Consider the following 17,422-nt stretch of genomic DNA (forward strand, 5'->3'; position numbering starts at 1 on the left):
AAAGAGAGAGGGGAGAGAGAGGGGATTGGTGAGAGAAGAGAGAGAGAGAGAGGAGAGAGGGGGGGAGAGAGAGAGATAAAGATAGAGGGAGAGCGAAAGAGAGAGAGGGGAACGGTGAGAGAAGAGAGAGAGAGAGAGAGAGAGAGGAGCGGTGAGAGAAGAGAGAGAGAGAGGGGGGAGATATAAAGATAGAGGGAGAGCGAAAGAGAGAGAGGGGAGAGGTGAGAGAAGAGAGAAAGAGAGAGGAGAGAGAGAGAGAGGAGAGAGAGAGATATAAAGAGAGAGCGAAAGAGAGGGGAGAGAGGGGAGCGGTGAGAGAAGAGAGAAAGAGAGAAGGGAGAGAGAGAGAGATAAAGATAGAGGGAGAGTGAAAGAGAGAGAGGGGAGAGAGAGGGGAGCGGTGAGAGAAGAGAGAGAGAAAGAGAGAGAGGGGAGAGGGAGGGGAGCGGTGAGAGAAGAGAGAGAGAGAGAGGGGAGAGAGAGAGCGAAAGAAAGAGACGGGAGAGAGAGGGGAGCGGTGAGAGAAGAGAGAGAGAGAGGGGAGAGAGAGAGGGGGAGAGAGATAAAGATAGAGGGAGAGCGAAAGAGAGAGGGGAGAGAGAGAGATATAAAGGGAGAGCGAAAGAGAGAGAGGGGAGCGGTGAGAGAAGAGAGAGAGAGAGAGAGAGAGAGAGAGAGAGAGAGGGGAGAGATAGAGATATAAAGATAGAGGGAGAGCGAAAGAGAGAGAGGGGAATGGTGAGAGAAGAGAGAGAGAAAGAGAGAGAGAGAGAGAGAGGGGGAGAGGTGAGAGAAGAGAGAGAGAGAAAGAGGGGGAGAGGTGAGAGAAGAGAGAGAGAAAGAGAGAGAGAGAGAGGGGGGGAGAGAGAGGGGAGCGGTGAGAGAAGAGAGAGAGAGAGGGGGGGATATAAAGATAGAGGGAGAGCGAAAGAGAGAGAGGGGAGAGGTGAGAGAAGAGAGAGAGAGAAAGAGAGAGGGGAGAGAGAGAGGAGAGAGAGAGATATAAAGAGAGGGAGAGCGAAAGAGAGAGGGGAGAGAGAGGGGAGCGGTGAGAGAAGAGAGAGAGAGGAGAGAGAGATAAAGATAGAGGGGAGAGAGAGAGATATAAAGATAGAGGGAGAGCGAAAGAGAGAGGGGAGAGAGAGGGGATTGGTGAGAGAAGAGAGAGAGAGAGAGGAGAGAGGGGGGGAGAGAGAGAGATAAAGATAGAGGGAGAGCGAAAGAGAGAGAGGGGAACGGTGAGAGAAGAGAGAGAGAGAGAGAGAGAGAGGAGCGGTGAGAGAAGAGAGAGAGAGAGGGGGGAGATATAAAGATAGAGGGAGAGCGAAAGAGAGAGAGGGGAGAGGTGAGAGAAGAGAGAAAGAGAGAGGAGAGAGAGAGAGAGGAGAGAGAGAGATATAAAGAGAGAGCGAAAGAGAGGGGAGAGAGGGGAGCGGTGAGAGAAGAGAGAGAGAGAGAAGGGAGAGAGAGAGAGATAAAGATAGAGGGAGAGTGAAAGAGAGAGAGGGGAGAGAGAGGGGAGCGGTGAGAGAAGAGAGAGAGAGATGAAGTCGGGCCGATAAGGCCCCCATTAACATCGACGGGGCTGTAGTGGAGCGGGTCGAGAGTTTCAAGTTCCTTGGTGTCCACATCACCAACAAACTATCATGGTCAGAACGACTTAATATGCACATGTATTTACAGTATAAAGAGAACCATTCTTTTGCACATCAAGAGATTTTCACAGAAAAAGCTCAGAGTGGTGTTTTTTTCACGGGCCAAACACACCAGTGGGGAATTTGTCCCAGTGACCATTCTGTACATAGAACCACATTAGAATTTTTTTTAAAGCCACAACTCTTATATAACAGGCCTCTGGCGTCCTGCCTTCCTCCTGCTGCAAGAGGATGAATCCTTAAATAAACACAGCAGCTTCATGAGGCTAACTTCATCAGACAGTCACCATGGCAACTAATGTGGCCAATCACAATTTTTATGAATTCATGTTCCCTGACTACCCAGATAGCTTTATTGTTTTAGTCCCGTTTGTTGTTTTTTTACAAGGATGCTTCCTCATGCGTGTGGTCAGGTATATACTGACTCTCACACAGCTGCCGAGAGGAACACTGTTGTTGACCCAACAGACCATCCTGAAAATGGCTAGGATTGTTGTAGGAGGGTTATGGGGTCAAGGGTTCTCAGAGGGTTGATGGTGTGTGTGTGTGTAGTCTGGCTTTTTTAAAATACACACACACACACACACACACACACACACACAAACACACATACATATACACACACACACACCCCATCAACCCTCTGAGACCCTCGACCCCACGCACATACAATTGAAGTCGGAAGTTTACAGACACTTAGGTTGGAGTCATTAAAACTCGTTTCTCAACAATTCCACAAACATCTTGTTAACAAACTATAGTTTTGGCAACTCGGTTAGGACATCCACTTTGTGCACGACACAAGTCATTTTTCCAACAATTGTTAACTGACAGATTATTTCACTCAAATGTATCACTGTATCACAATTCCAGTGGGTCAGAAGTTTACATACACTTGAAGTTGACCTTGCCTTTAAACAGCTTGGAAAATTCCAGAAAATTATGTCATGGCTTCAGAAGCTTCTGATAGGCTAATTGACATAATTTGAGTCAATTGGAGGTGTACCTGTGGATGTATTTCAAGGCCTACCTTTGAACTCAGTGCCCCTTTGCTTGACATCATGGGAAAATCAAAATAAATCAGCCAACACCTCAGAAAAACAATAGTAGACAGTAGTAGTAGTAGTAGTAGTAGACTTACAAAGCACGTAGAGGTCTACCTATGATACAAATTACAGACCTCTACATGCTTTGTAAGTAGGAAAACCAGCAAAATCGGCAGTATATCAAATACTTGTTCTCCCCACTGTATATACACCATGGGACCACTCAGCCGTCATACCGCTCAGGAAGGAGACGGGTTCTGTCTCCTAGAGATGAACGTACTTTGGTGTGAGAAGTGCAAATCAATCCCAGAACAACAGCAAAGGACCTTGTGAAGATGCTGGAGGAAACCGGTACAAAAGTATCTATATCACAATAAAACGAGTCCTATATCAGAGTAACCTGAAAGCCCACTCAGCAAGGAGGAAGCCACTGCTCCAAAACCACCATTAAAAATAAGCCAGACTACGGTTTGCAGCTGCACATGGGGACAAAGATCATACTTTCTGGAGAAATGTCGTCTGGTCTGATGAAACAACAATAGAACTGTTTGGCCATAATGACCATCGTTATGTTTGGAGGAAAAAGGGGGAGGATTGCAAGCTGAAGAACACTATCTCAACCATGAAGCACGGGGGTGGCAGCATCATGTTGTAGGGGTGCTTTGCTGCAGGAGGGACTGGTGCACTTCACAAAATACATGGTATCATGAGGCAGGGAAATGTATGTGGATATATTAAAGCAATATCTCAAGTCCAAAAGTAAAAGCTTGGTCGCAAATTGGTCTTACAAATGGACAATGATCCCAAGCATACTTCCAAAGTTGCGGCGAAATGGCTTAAGGACAACAAAGTCAATGTATTGAAGTGGCCATCACAAAGCCCTGACCTCAATCATATAGAACATTTGTGGGCAGAACTGAAAAAGCATGCGCGAGCAAGGAGGCCTACAAACCTGACTCAGTTACACCAGCTCTGTCAGGAGGAATAGGCCAAAATTCACCCAACTTATTGTGGGAAGCTTGTGGAAGGCTACCCAAAATGTTTGACCCAAGTCAAACAATTTAAAGGCAATGCTACCAAATACTAATTGCGTGTCTATAAACTTCTGACCCACTGGGAATGTGATGAAAGAAAAAAAAGCTGAAATAAATCATTCTCTCTACTATTATTCTGACATTTCACATTCTTAAAATAAAGTGGTGATCCTAACTGACCTAAGACATTGAATTTTTACCAAGATTAAATGTCAGGAATTGTGAAAAACTGAGTTTAGATGTATTTTGCTACGGTGTAAGTAAACTTCCGACTTCAACTGTATATACAGTGCCTTGCGAAAGTATTCGGCCCCCTTGAACTTTGCAACCTTTTGCCACATTTCAGGCTTCAAACATAAAGATATAAAACTGTATTTTTTTGTGAAGAATCAACAACAAGTGGGACACAATTAATCTTTTTGCCAAATAACATGAGGTGACATAGGAGGTTCTGGGTGCCAGCGGTAAGCTGGTAAAATATGAGAGGCAGGGCTATACTCACAGATGCCGAGTAATGCTAGTTAATTCCCTTTGGTAATCAGCCACACTTCATTCACAATCATCTCTGAGCACAAGTCAATGCTACACTCAAATCATTTCCGGTCACTGCTGAGCTTTTCCATATTGCATCATTTGACAATCTAATCAGACTAGAATGTAATCAGCACTCAACGTGATTGGGAGACAGTGAATCTACAGCACTTTGGTTAGACGTGTAGATACGACAGCAGTGTATTAGTAATACAACAGGCATGGAAATGAGCTACAGATAATAGTGGTTGTATTATTCCTATCACGTTGCTTAATTCTAGAACTCGTTGATGTTTTCAGGCCTGCAGCTGGTGGAAGCACCTCAGAACCTGCCCCTGGACACTGGCTCTATGCCACAGCTTCCAAAGGTAAGATACCAGAGACTATTAACATAACAAAATGATACCACAGAAGTCAAATGTGAAGCGTCTATGCAGTTCAGATCAATCTGGACAGTATAACAAAAGACTGTATTTTCTGCATTCCATTTAGAATGCTGGTCAAAAGCAGTGCACTATACAGGGAATACTATTCCATTACATACGCATCCCGTGACTGGATGACTGTGGCTACAGACCAATCAAAGACGTCCTACACTGCCAGTCCTGGATGCTGAAGAAGATTAGGCTAGCCCAGGCCAGGTTGCTGGAGGGAGGAGGCACCCACACATGGACGCCCATGTGACTGAGCCTAGAGGATCATGGGAATGTTCTGGACAGATGGTGGTGGGGATGGGTGGGTTGTGGCCGGGTGGGCTTAGACATCACATTAGACAGTCTCAGTCTCAGGAGGGTGATTTCTCCTAGACAGATGGAGATCAAGGAATTACCAATAGAAAGTATACAAACATTTTCAGCGCTGGTTTGTTTGTGAATGTGATATTGGACGTCAAGTCATTTACATCTTGCTTCAAGGAATGGGCCACTGACCCATCATGTGGGCAGTGTCAGTGTGCTCAATGATTATCTTAGAAGTCGGACACAAGCAAAGCTGTTTCCACATACACAGCTGAAACAGTCTGACTGAGATCTCTAGTATAGAGGCTGTGGGAAGAAGCATCAAAAGAGGAATGAATGAAAGAATGAAAGTATGAAAGAAAGAAAGACATCCTAACCAGAGTCCCTTTGGTGTCGGGCACGGAATTTAAAAAGTCAAATACATATTTTTGTTTATTCAATGGTGTAGGGCAAAACTGTCATGTATACCCATTCGATTTATCAGGCAGTATGGCTGTCATAGCAGAGTGTGGAGCGCGAGAGACCACCCTTGGAGAAATGTGAAGGGTGACCAGGGGCAGACCCTGCTGCTTCTATCCCCAGGAGGACCCACGGCCCCCTGGGAAATCCCCTCGTTCTCAGTGACACCATAATGAAATCCCCCACCTCCTGCTCCCTGGCTGCTAGCCCGTGAGAAAAATGTTTGGTCTGATATAACAACAATGAAATAACCTACGAGAACGTCTTGTTCTAAATTCTGGGTCTGATCAAATATTTGTTATCCTCTTCAGGGTTGAGTGTCAATTCAATTTCCATTCAGTGAATTCAGGAGATGAATCTCAGTTCATTTCAGAAGTAGAAGTGTCATTCACTCAACTTACATGATACTCATTTTATTAATGAATCAAATTTCAATTCACTTCCTGATCCGAGAGAGTTAGAATGGAGAGGACTACCACTGATCCCACAAAACCATCTTAACAGAGACTTGCTCATGAATTGATGTTGAAGTCTCGTTAGATCAACATGATGAGAAAAGCGGTCAATAAATCCTAGAACGCCAACTGTCTTTCTCTGTGCCGGGACCACTATAGGAGGACGGAGTGGTGTTCCGTGTCTTCTGTTCAGTTTGACAAATGAAACAGCATCTCCGGCCTGCAGCAGGTTTCTGTCTCTATCTATTAATAGCCTGGTGTGGGGACAGGATCTCCTGCAGGCTGCAGAACACTGATGTAAGAGCGGCAGAGAGAGCTTCCCGCCAAAGATTTAATCTCCCCACAAATGCTAACCTTTTGCCATAGGTGTGTATATCCCAGGATCTAACCCTGGAAAGAGACATACACAGCACTGACTAAATCAGCTCCTATCATGCCCTCTGCCTGGTGACGACATCAGAGCAGCCAGCGCGAGGTGGGAGTTGCTCTCCATGCACGCACGCACACACACGCATAAATGCACAGAGAAATGAGCACACACCATGCACACGCTAACAAACGCATATCCAGGCCTAGTTCTGCAGGCAGTTAGTCAGCATGATGGGAATGAGCAGAGAAACACATGTAGGGGACAGCTGCTGTAGCCTGGGACTGAAAACCAAAGCAGGGCGAGGAGCTTGACATCATGTAGTGGGAAGGGGAAGCTGCTGTAGCCCGGGACTGAAAACCAAAGGAGGACGAGGAGCTTGACATCATGTAGGGGGAAGGGGAAGCTGCTGTAGCCCGGGACTGAAAACCAAAGGAGGACGAGGAGCTTGACATCATGTAGGGGGAAGGGGAAGCTGCTGTCGCCCGGGACTGAAAACCAAAGGAGGACGAGGAGCTTGACGTCTGTCTGATTTCCACGTTTGGCGAGTTCAAGGTTGACCTTGGAAAGATGCCTGCCATTGGCTTCTCTCCCTCCTCCTCTCTGTTTACTAAACACCAAGGCCGTTCCCAGGCTTATTCTCCTGTTCTCTATGCACTCCACAGAGATGCAGTAGAAACAGCGTGTAGCTACATTTTCTGATTTCCCATCAGCAATTGTCCATGATTTGTTTTGTGTCATTTGACTATTTACTGAAAGTGTAGTCTTATTCTTATCCTAAAGCGGCTCTCTGTGAGACAGAAAGAGACAGAGGAGGAGAAACGCGTACAGTTGTTTGGTATTCAGTTCAGGGCTACAGCAGCCTCCCCCCATGTCCCAACACGTGTTGCTCACTGATGCACTCTGCTCTTTCCTATCAAGCTGACTAACTGTATGTATCATCTGTGCAGTGTAGGGACATTTGGGACATAGCCCTGAACATAGAGCCCTGGACATAGAGCCCTGGACATAGAGCCCTGAACATAGAGCCCTGAACATAGAGCCCTGAACATAGAGCCCTGAACATAGAGCCCTGAACATAGAGCCCTGAACAGAACAGGGACAAGGAAGAGCTTTATCCTACTATTTCCTTGAAGTTTACAACAATCTCCCCTTTAATCTGGACTGCGTCCAATACGCTTATATTTACATAGATATGCAGATTTGGCGGTAGAGATGGGATGGGAATCGGTCGTCTATTTAGTAAGTAAGCTTTGTCCGAGCCAGAAAAGCCCATTAGGCAGGAGTCTATCTCCTGTTTCTGTAGCGTGAGGCAGATTGATGTACAAGTATTCCCGCTGGACAGGGCGCTAGTCTATCGCAGGACCGATCCGGCGTATGTGACAAGAAAACATCTCAACTAAAAAACTGTAAACAGGTTTCCTGCCATGAATCCAAACCATCAAGGACACCCGTTCTTTACGAAGTGAAAAGGTACAAAAGTGAATATTGACACAATTGTTTTATTTACTCCAGTAACTTGATTACCGGGTTTTGTCTGTCAAATCATACTTTTTGTAGATTTTTTTCCGTGACAGTGACGAAGCAACAAAAAACGAGAATCAAGCCAAAAGCCTCCGAAACCAAAATCCCTCTACGGATTACAAACAGCAGGTGGCCCGGAATAGAATTACAGTTTCACAGGTGGTGCTTTCATTCCCCCAGCCAGCTAGCCTATCAATACAATACACCACTGACCCAAATCAGCCCCCAACCCTGGGACACGACAACTGACCCAGGATAACCTAGTAGTCTGTATCCCCACCAGTCACCACTCATTCTGATGAGTTCTGAAATCTGACATCAATGGACTATTATGGAGTGAGTGTGACTGTGACCTTAGGAATCAACAAAGTCAGTCTGTGTTTCCTGAGAGGAGTCGGACCACGAGGAAGCTAACTGACCTCAATGGAGTACAGCTACCACCGGAAGTTACTTTTCGTAGCAGGTTAGGAGAGCATTTTAGCTCACCCTAACCCTTTTCTTAACCTAATTGGGTCCTAATTGGGTTTTCTATCTGTTGATAAGCAAATGCTTGGTTAGGTTATGGTTAGGTTGAGAATAAGGGTTAGGGTAATGGTTAGGGTAAGGGTTAAGTTTAGGGTTAGCATAAGGGTTAAGGTTAGGGTAATTCTCCTAACCTGCTGCGTAAGTGCTCCTAACCTGCTACGAAAAAGTAACTTTGTAGCTACAGCATATACCATCTAATCAAAACTCTAGATAAGCTGTCCTAACTGCTACTGGTTAAAAGGACGACCCATGAAGGAGCACGGGAGGCTTGGAGGTGATGACAAATGAGGTAGTATACACTGGTCTTATGTTTCATGAGCAGATGTAAAGAAATCCCAGAGATTTTCCATATGCACAAATAGCTTATTTCTCTCAAATTTTGTGCACACATTTGTTTACATCGCTGTTAGTGAACATTTACCATTTGCCAAGATAATCTATCCACCTGACAGGTGTGGCATATCAAGAAGGTGATTAAACAGCATGATCATTACACAGGTGCACCTTGTTGTGGGAAAAACTCATTCTGATTGGCTAGGCCTATGCCCTCCCAGGCTCACTCATGGCTGCACCCCCGCCCAGTCATGTGAAATCTATAGATTATGGCCTAATGCATATATTTCAATTGTCTGATTTCCTAAGGACTCCTAAGTGGCACAACGGTCTAAGGCACTGCATCTCAGTGCAAGTGGCGTCCCTACAGTCCCTGGTTCGATTCCAGGCTGTATCACATCCGGCCGTGATTGTGAGTCCCAATCGTCCGGGTTTGGCCGGGGTAGGCTGTCATTGTAAATAAGAATTTGCTCTTAACTGACTTGCCTGGTTAATATATATATATATATAATCATAATAATAATATGAACTGTATCTCAGTAAAATCTTTTAAATTGTTACATGTATATTTTTGTTTATATTTTTCTTCAGAACCCGAGTGAGCACAAACACACACGCACGCAAACAGGCACAGTTGCAACAACGCACGCACGCACGCGCGCACACGCACACGCACACGCACACGCACACGCACACACACACACACACCAGCTGGTCCCTGTGTGTGTAGCGATAGCACCTGCATTCCCCTCATGTTAGGTCAGGTCCTACACCTTGGACAGTACGAACCGTAGCATTCTCTTCATGTTCAATTTTGTGATAATGACATGTTCTCATCAAACCGACAGATGGTCAGGTGGCTTTCAACAAAGAGCATGGTGTGTAGAGGTCTCTCAACTAGCAACTGATGTGTTCTGAAATAAACTGCACCCAACACTTCCAGTTCCCTTAAAAATGACTGGCAGCTTAAAAACGACTTCCTTTCTCGTCTTTACCTCCCACACACACTGCTGGACGCCATTCCTTCCTTTGAGACCCACTCAAGAACCTCGCTTGAGATTTCCTTTTCCTTGAGCATTTTATTTTCGAATGACCGCATTCAAGGAGACGGTGATTTTCAGCACAGGAAATACATCGTTTTCTTGAGTTCGAACAAGAACTGGTTTGATAATGCACCCACTGTAACCAGTTGAATCAGAAGTGTTTAATGCAGGGCTGGAACAAAGGCCTGCTAACACACAGTCTGGAACCCCAGGGCCAGGGTTGCACATCCCGGTTGTGAACAAAGTCTTTGTTTAAAATGTAAACCACCTACAAATCAAAATGACATCCTGGGACTTCAGGTCGACCGCTGGCAGAGAGAACAATACGATTGGCTGCTGCACTAGAGGAGATGGTCTGCTGATGTTATCTTTCAGGGGGAGGAAGTATTATGGAACTCATTAAGAAACAATAAACACAGAGGATGTCTCCTAATGTTGACCGAAAGGTGTGCCTGGGTTATGTACCCATATCTTTGCCAGTAAAAATCACAGACCTATCTGTTCACACGGGTGTAGGGTGAAGTTGCCCCTCGACGCTGACCTGAGGTCAGCTACGCTTTTCCCCCACTAATGGTTAAGGTTAGGATTGGGGGAGGGGACGCTGATCCTAAATCTGTACCTAGGGGAAAATTCAACCCGGAGATTTCACACGAGCCGTTTCCAGGAAGCCGTTTCGGTGAGAATACAGCCTTCCAGGACACACACACCAGCCTTGTGACCCAATTTCCACGTTCCTCATATGTCTCTCAGGGAGTTCTGTGACGCACGGAACCTGCAGAGATGATCAACGTTTACCTTCATAGGATATCTAGGCCATGAGGTATACATTAAAGAATATCTCTACTTATTATTTTGACCAACAACACCTATACAGGTCAGAAGCATATAGCATGTGACTTTTCACAAAGCCTCAACTACGGGATAGAGGATTACTGACTGTAGATCAGTCTAATGTGGATGAGAGTACTGTACATGTGTTTCAAGCCGGGGGATTCTATATAGCTGCAGCTAGTGGATTAGCATGGGCGGAGCCCCTTACACCAGAGCCATGGGATTGGATAAGGGCAGACGTCGTCACGCGTCTGATCCCTACAGATGGCCGTCGTTACCGTGGCAATGGCAGTGTGCTCAGCATCAGCATCCCAGGAGAGCTTCTCAAAGCCATACCTATCTATCACAGACGTCCTATTCACTTTGTGACATCAACACAGTTTAATCCAAAGCCTAAAAGACATCAACAAACAGCAATACTTCTGAAGCAGCCATAAATGGACAAAGACAGAGACAAACACAAACAGTTTAGGTCATTTGGTTTCCTCTGGCTTCTCTCAAAGATCAGTCGGGTTCATGGCAGTGGGTATAATCTCTAGCTCGATCTCCCCCAACTCGCAAAATGAGAGTGCTCGAGTCCCATCTGTCAGTAGCTCCTCAGAACCTTTTCCTATGCATGGAGATCAGCAGCACCGCTAGCCTCTACTGCAGAACAACAGCAGTGATCAAGCATCGCATTAACCAACACTATACTACTGAACTGGAGGCCATTCACTCTGCCCTGTAGTGACTTCAATGTTAATCCGCCAGAGTGTCCAGGAAAGGGTCAAATGGCCCGTTTGCTATCCATCAATAATGTTGTATAGTGTTTCTGTCCAATGTCACTGTTGAGAAATGATGACGTGAATGTGTGCATGATAAGTCTGCAGTGGTATATTTTCATAACCCCAAATATGAGCTAAAACTCCAATCAGGATATATTCTTACATGAACACAAACAATGTTGTGATGCAACAACCAATAGTTTAGGCCACCTGATCATCACCAGCATTTCCATCCCATTCTTTGTGCCACCCCTATGTGCCAACCTCCCTCAGGTGGCACAGGCTAAACCCAGAGGCGTACCTGGCAGTTAAATCCATTAGAGTTGGGATCCAAGCTCCCCGATAACATGGCGCGTCAGTGTGGGCAAGGATGCCCGAGATTTCCCCTTGGATGTACAGTGGTCGAGAGACCGCAAGATGGAAGCTCAGAATCCAAGCCCTGGACAGAGTCTGTGTTTGTCGGCTGGAGATATTGGCAGAAAGGTCGAGCCAGGCTCTTCTCACCGGTTCCTCTTCCCCATGCCAGCCAGCCTCCTCCTGACAGCAGCTTTGCAACACAAACAAGCGCTCAGACTGCCCAGCTCTGATCCAGACGGGCTCCGATGTTTTCTGACAAGCATCCGTCCACCAATCCCCTGTGAGATTAGCGAGCTGCTGACATCACTGATGCTGGGCTGTGTGGTGTTGTGGCCCTCTTATCTAAGAGAAGCTTGTAGCTAAGTCACGGTAAGCAAAACACACACACAGACCCTTCTTCTGTGAGGTTTGAAGAGAAAAGCCCTAGGACTCCTCACCGCTGCACCTGCCACATCTGATCCATCCCAAATCCACAGGGACATGCTATGAGGCGGTTCTACTCTGCAGTCATCCTCTGTGTGTGTGTGTGTGTGTGTGTGTGTGTGTGTGTGTGTGTGTGTGTCCTGCCTAGGACACTACTGTACTCAGTCTGTGCTGCATGGTCAGCAGAACACTGTGGCAGAAACATGCTGTACTGGAAATGGACCCAGCGCTTCAAGCGATTCTTCTGCTACACTACCTAATGACATACATTCTGAGTGGCAGTAATACTGGATCAATAACAATTTAGGCACGGATGATAAATATGATTGTTGGGGAAACTAACAGAAATATGAAGGAAAGGCACTAGCATCTCTAATAGCTGTGTCTTCACTCCCTCACCCCCTCCCCCTCTCTCTCTTCCTCCCCCTCTCTCTGCTATAATTAAACATCCAAAGGCACACAGTCGGTCCAGGCACTTAGCTCACTACAGTGGGGCTGGCTCAGCACAGTCGGTCCAGGCACTTAGCTCACTACAGTGGGGCTGGCTCTGCACAGTCGGTCCAGGCACTTAGCTCGCTACAGTGAGGCTGGCTCTGCACAGTCGGTCCAGGCACTTAGCTCGCTACAGTGGGGCTGGCTCTGCACAGTCGGTCCAGTCACTTAGCTCGCTACAGTGGGGCTGGCTCTGCACAGTCGGTCCAGTCACTTAGCTCGCTACAGTGGGGCTGGCTCTGCACAGTCGGTCCAGTCACTTAGCTCGCTACAGTGGGGCCGGCTCTGCACAGTCGGTCCAGTCACTTAGCTCGCTACAGTGGGGCTGGCTCTGCACAGTCGGTCCAGTCACTTAGCTCGCTACAGTGGGGCTGGCTCTGCACAGTCGGTCCAGTCACTTAGCTCGCTACAGTGGGGCCGGCTCTGCACAGTCGGTCCAGTCACTTAGCTCGCTACAGTGGGGCTGGCTCTGCACAGTCGGTCCAGTCACTTAGCTCGCTACAGTGGGGCCGGCTCTGCACAGTCGGTCCAGTCACTTAGCTCACTACAGTGGGGCTGGCTCTGCACAGTCGGTCCAGGCACTTAGCTCGCTACAGTGGGGCTGGCTCTGCACAGTCGGTCCAGGCACTTAGCTCGCTACAGTGTGGCTGGCTCTGCACAGTCGGTCCAGTCACTTAGCTCACTACAGTGGGGCTGGCTCTGCACAGTCGGATCACCCAGTCAGACAGAGATGTCCCACTGATCCAAGAACATTATGTCCAAGAGAACAGGCCTAGCTCTGCCTGCTATACCCACTCTTCTCTACAGACCTCCCCCGTCTGTTCACACTAGATCCACTCCAGCCAGAAGACCAGCCAGGCTCACTGTGCCCAGGTTTAGGACTCAACATTCAGACCCATCTTTACTACATCACACCCTCTCCATCTCCTGTCTCCAGCCCTAACTCCCAACACACTCTCTCTACCCAATATATACCATGTATTTCTGATGTGGAATCGGAGCGCTCGACTCGAGTTTTTGCTGAAGTCTCCCATTGACGTCAATGAATGATTTCTGTGAAAGTCTTGGTTGGGAGCTCTTATCTCAAGTCTGACTCAGGACTTCGAAAGCTTGCCCAGATGGATTTTCAGTGATATTCATAACCAAGACCGTTTGAAATGGATGCCTACACATTTGCTGCATGAAGTGGCTTTATCTGTAGTGGAAATCAAAAGGAATCACTGAGCAAAAGTAGTAGGACTTATCCTGCATGCTTGGCTTGGTATGAAAGCAGAAGTACTCACCACATTCGTGTCTCCTTGAGGTGCCTGAGGGCTCTGATGGCTCTGGGGGCTCATTTCCTGTAAGTAACAAGGTCAGTATAACATCAATCCACAGGACATTGTTTCCATGCATAATCCAGTCTTGCTTAGCTATGCATCGTCACACTGGAAGTCATTGAGTGCTATGCAATCACTGCCGGTCCCCAGGTTTCTAATACAAGTTTACATGCCATTTTTGTTTGTCATACACTGAGGATTTCCACATAATACTCGCTCCTACTATCACCTCACATACCCACACACAACCTTCAGCAACTATGGCAACGCATTGGGATTCAGGACACACGCTACAGCTAGGCAGCCAAGAGTTATGATGACAGGGCACTGCACTCTGCATTGTGAGTCAGTGGCCAAAAGCATCCCATGTTATATTCAACCCGTGGTCAATCCACAGCACTGGGTAAGTAGGCTCGCACGGGCGACCTGTTTTATCAATGTAGTTTTTCAATGTCATGTTTGGTTTTTCGTTTTATAATGACCTATGCATAAAGGGAAACAATGTTTTCCACAGTGTTTGAGCAAAAGCCATATTTCTCCTCTCCCTGGCTTTGAGGCGAGAATCCAGCATGGCGGCCATTTCTCAACAAGCCATCACCGGAATGCTAAACAGGACCTGACCGCTGAAACAGGCACAGTCTTTGGACACCACTGGGCGTGGTCTCTATTCAACATGTATAGATTACGATTCATCAGTCTTGTCTATGACCGTGGATTGACCATAGAAAGAGTATGTCCTATAGGGTGAGAGAGAGAGAGAAAAAAAAAACTCTGGTTCTTATTGATGAGTGGTGTCTGTCGGTGGCTTTCCTTAATAATACACCTATAGATCCTAATGGGTCCAATCAGATATCAGATGAGCCGACATCTACTGTCTAGTAGTAAACTACCGTAACAACATGGGGCCCGTGAATTTACCGCTGTCCACAATTATAGGACCTGGCTCTGTCCCAAAGCTCTTAAATGGCTTCTTTTCCTTCTCTCCTTCGCATCATAACCACTGATTGGCAGACAGACTGAGTAGGACTTCACCATAGTGCTTCTATGAAGTATTTGGTTATCAGTTGGGATGTGTCGGACTCTGAGTCCGGATGAACAAGATGACAGACATTCTAATCGGCTCCAACGTAAGGTAATCCAGCAGGGGACCAATTGAACTGGAACCACAGTAGGCACAGGAGGTTGGTGGCACTTTAATTGGGGAGGACGGGCTCGTGGTAATGGCCGGAGCGGAATAGGTGGAATGGTATCAAATAGATCAAACACACGGTTTAATGCCATTCCATTTGCTCTGTTCCAGCCATTAGTGTGAGCCGTCTTCCCCTCAGCAGCCTCCACTGTCAGTAGGTGCATCAACAAGGCATGGGCCTACATCATCCTTTATCAATAACAAAATGTGTCAGCTATGGCATTAGAGGAGAAATTAGTGGATAAAAAGAAAAATGAGGCATTAGTAATTGGTAAATAACTACGACCATATCTTTCTAAATCAGGCTAATTACAGTATTCTATAGGTACTTGATGTAGTAGACTATGCAATAAAAACATCAACATTGTGGAGTTTTATTAGCCCACGTTGATGACAGTATTAATGCAGGTCTATTGGTCCAGCACAAATAAAAGATCCAGGATGGTCCAGAGTGAAGCGATCATCACAAATATTACGATGTCTCGATATTGTCGATAAAACAGTTGTCTTGGCAAACCGGTCTATAAAACTAGGTTATAACCTACTTACCTATATTAGGCCTACTACAGTTCTGTAATGTTCTAATGCTATAAAATAACCGATGTAATAACATACATAGACTATCTATGATTTATTTCAAATGTATTGCACACATAGGCTGATCTACGCAGGTGTGTTCAATCCCCACATCAAGACATTCTCAATCAACGATATGAAATCCATTTTCAGTGAGAACACAATGGTTGCCTATTGTAGGTTGTCTATGGGACATCCTTACCGAGGGCAGTAGCGGCTCCATTTGTGCTCCTTGGTCCGTTAGGTCCATGTTTTCCTTTCCTCGCTTTCTCTGTAGACTTGATACGCTCCTAATGTATTATTCTATCTAGTGTTGCCGGGCTATATCAGGGTGAACCCTTATATAAACTGGGCCGATTTTCTCAAATGAAGGTAAGCATCCTCCTCGTCCAGTCCTACATAATTTAGTCATGGGGTAGCGATTTCCCATTCACGCGCTCAAGCTTGGAGAGTGCAATTTGCGCTCCATGACGAGTTGGAGCACACGTGAGGCAATGAAGCGCCGCACGATATAGATTTCGTCCACAGTGGCGCGCGTTGCCCCAAGATTGCACACATGTCGACCTATTCTTAAAAATGATCCACAGAATATTGTTTTAGGACGCTTTGCATTCAATAGAACAGGATATGAGCGCACAACACTGGAGAAGTTCAGGATAAAACAGAGGTATGCTCTAGTTGCTATGTTGACAGATATTTCTGTTAATTTGGGACACTATAGAATTAGGTAGGCTATTATACGCCATTATACCATGGTCCTATTGTAATCCAAATTAACCACACACAAAAGCACGTAGGCTACCATATTTAATTGTTGTCTATTTTGGTTTTGTCCGTATTATGGGGTTAAGGAAGGATCCTAGGATTGATGCCTGACCCATGAAATTAGCCTATACAGTAATTAATTTGCTCTATTGCAATTGACGAGGGAAATTTGGGACCGTAATCGAATGGCCTACTTCATAAATTGTAAAATACATGCAGATAACCATGAACCATTTATATCATGGCCCACATGTGTGCGCAGTGCGATGGGATATACAGCACATTGATTCATTTACCCATTTGTGAAGTCGTTGACTGACATCCTTTGAAAAACGTTACATTGGTGCCACCTAGTGTTTAATGGGATGATGCGTCATATCAAACTGAGCAATTTGATTAATAAATTGGCGTAATTTTCAGTAGCCAGCTCATTTTCTTTAAAATGCAATGATCAACATTAATCAAGCAGGAATATATTACAAATATAAAACAACTATCAATAGAAAAAACACATCTCCAATTACATCGAGATATTAGATTGAAATGAATACCCGTTTCAATTAAATGATATTTCTATGGTACAACTCAAGATAAAGTTGTTGATCAACTGATTGATCAAATGTATTGGATAATCAAAAGCAGTAGGCTGCTCCAGCAGGAGAAAACATTACATACATCAAAAAATAATTGAGGATAAAAACACAATGAAACCCGATGGCTTATTTCCATAGTGGTCCTCATTGTTCAGCAAGATGACAGGTGGGAAAGACCAACACTGCACATGCACTCGATGCAATTAAAAGCAACAAAATCAATTTACAGCAATCCATTTACAACAACGACATCTACAGCACAGAGGAGCCCGTTTACGAGTTACCTCGTGGGAGAATACCCCTAATCAAACCGCCATGGTGTTTCTCAAATATTTTTGGTTTGTTTGTGACACCTTAAAGCTGTTCTCTGATGAGTTTTTAGGTAGCTTGGGAAACTGTTCCAC

At 45.7% G+C, this 17,422-nt stretch overlaps 1 protein-coding gene across 1 annotated transcript in view; it reads right to left on the reverse strand.

Annotated features, from left to right (window-relative positions):
• The window catches only part of LOC110527425 (sodium-driven chloride bicarbonate exchanger), a 37,240-nt gene extending 20,936 nt beyond the window's left edge, over positions 1–16,304 (reverse strand). Inside the window, exons 1-2 of the mRNA XM_090240321.1 lie at positions 15,863–16,304; positions 13,860–13,916 (exon numbers count right to left, since the gene is read on the reverse strand). Coding sequence (XP_090096447.1) covers positions 13,860–13,916; positions 15,863–15,910 — 105 coding nt within the window. The 5' untranslated portion in view covers positions 15,911–16,304. The remainder of the gene's footprint in view (positions 1–13,859; positions 13,917–15,862) is intronic.
• Between the last annotated feature and the right edge of the window lie 1,118 nt (positions 16,305–17,422).

Source organism: Oncorhynchus mykiss, chromosome 7, assembly GCF_057628025.1.
Source record: "Oncorhynchus mykiss isolate SJ-2025 chromosome 7, ASM5762802v1, whole genome shotgun sequence".
NCBI classification, from domain to species: Eukaryota; Metazoa; Chordata; class Actinopteri; order Salmoniformes; family Salmonidae; genus Oncorhynchus; species Oncorhynchus mykiss.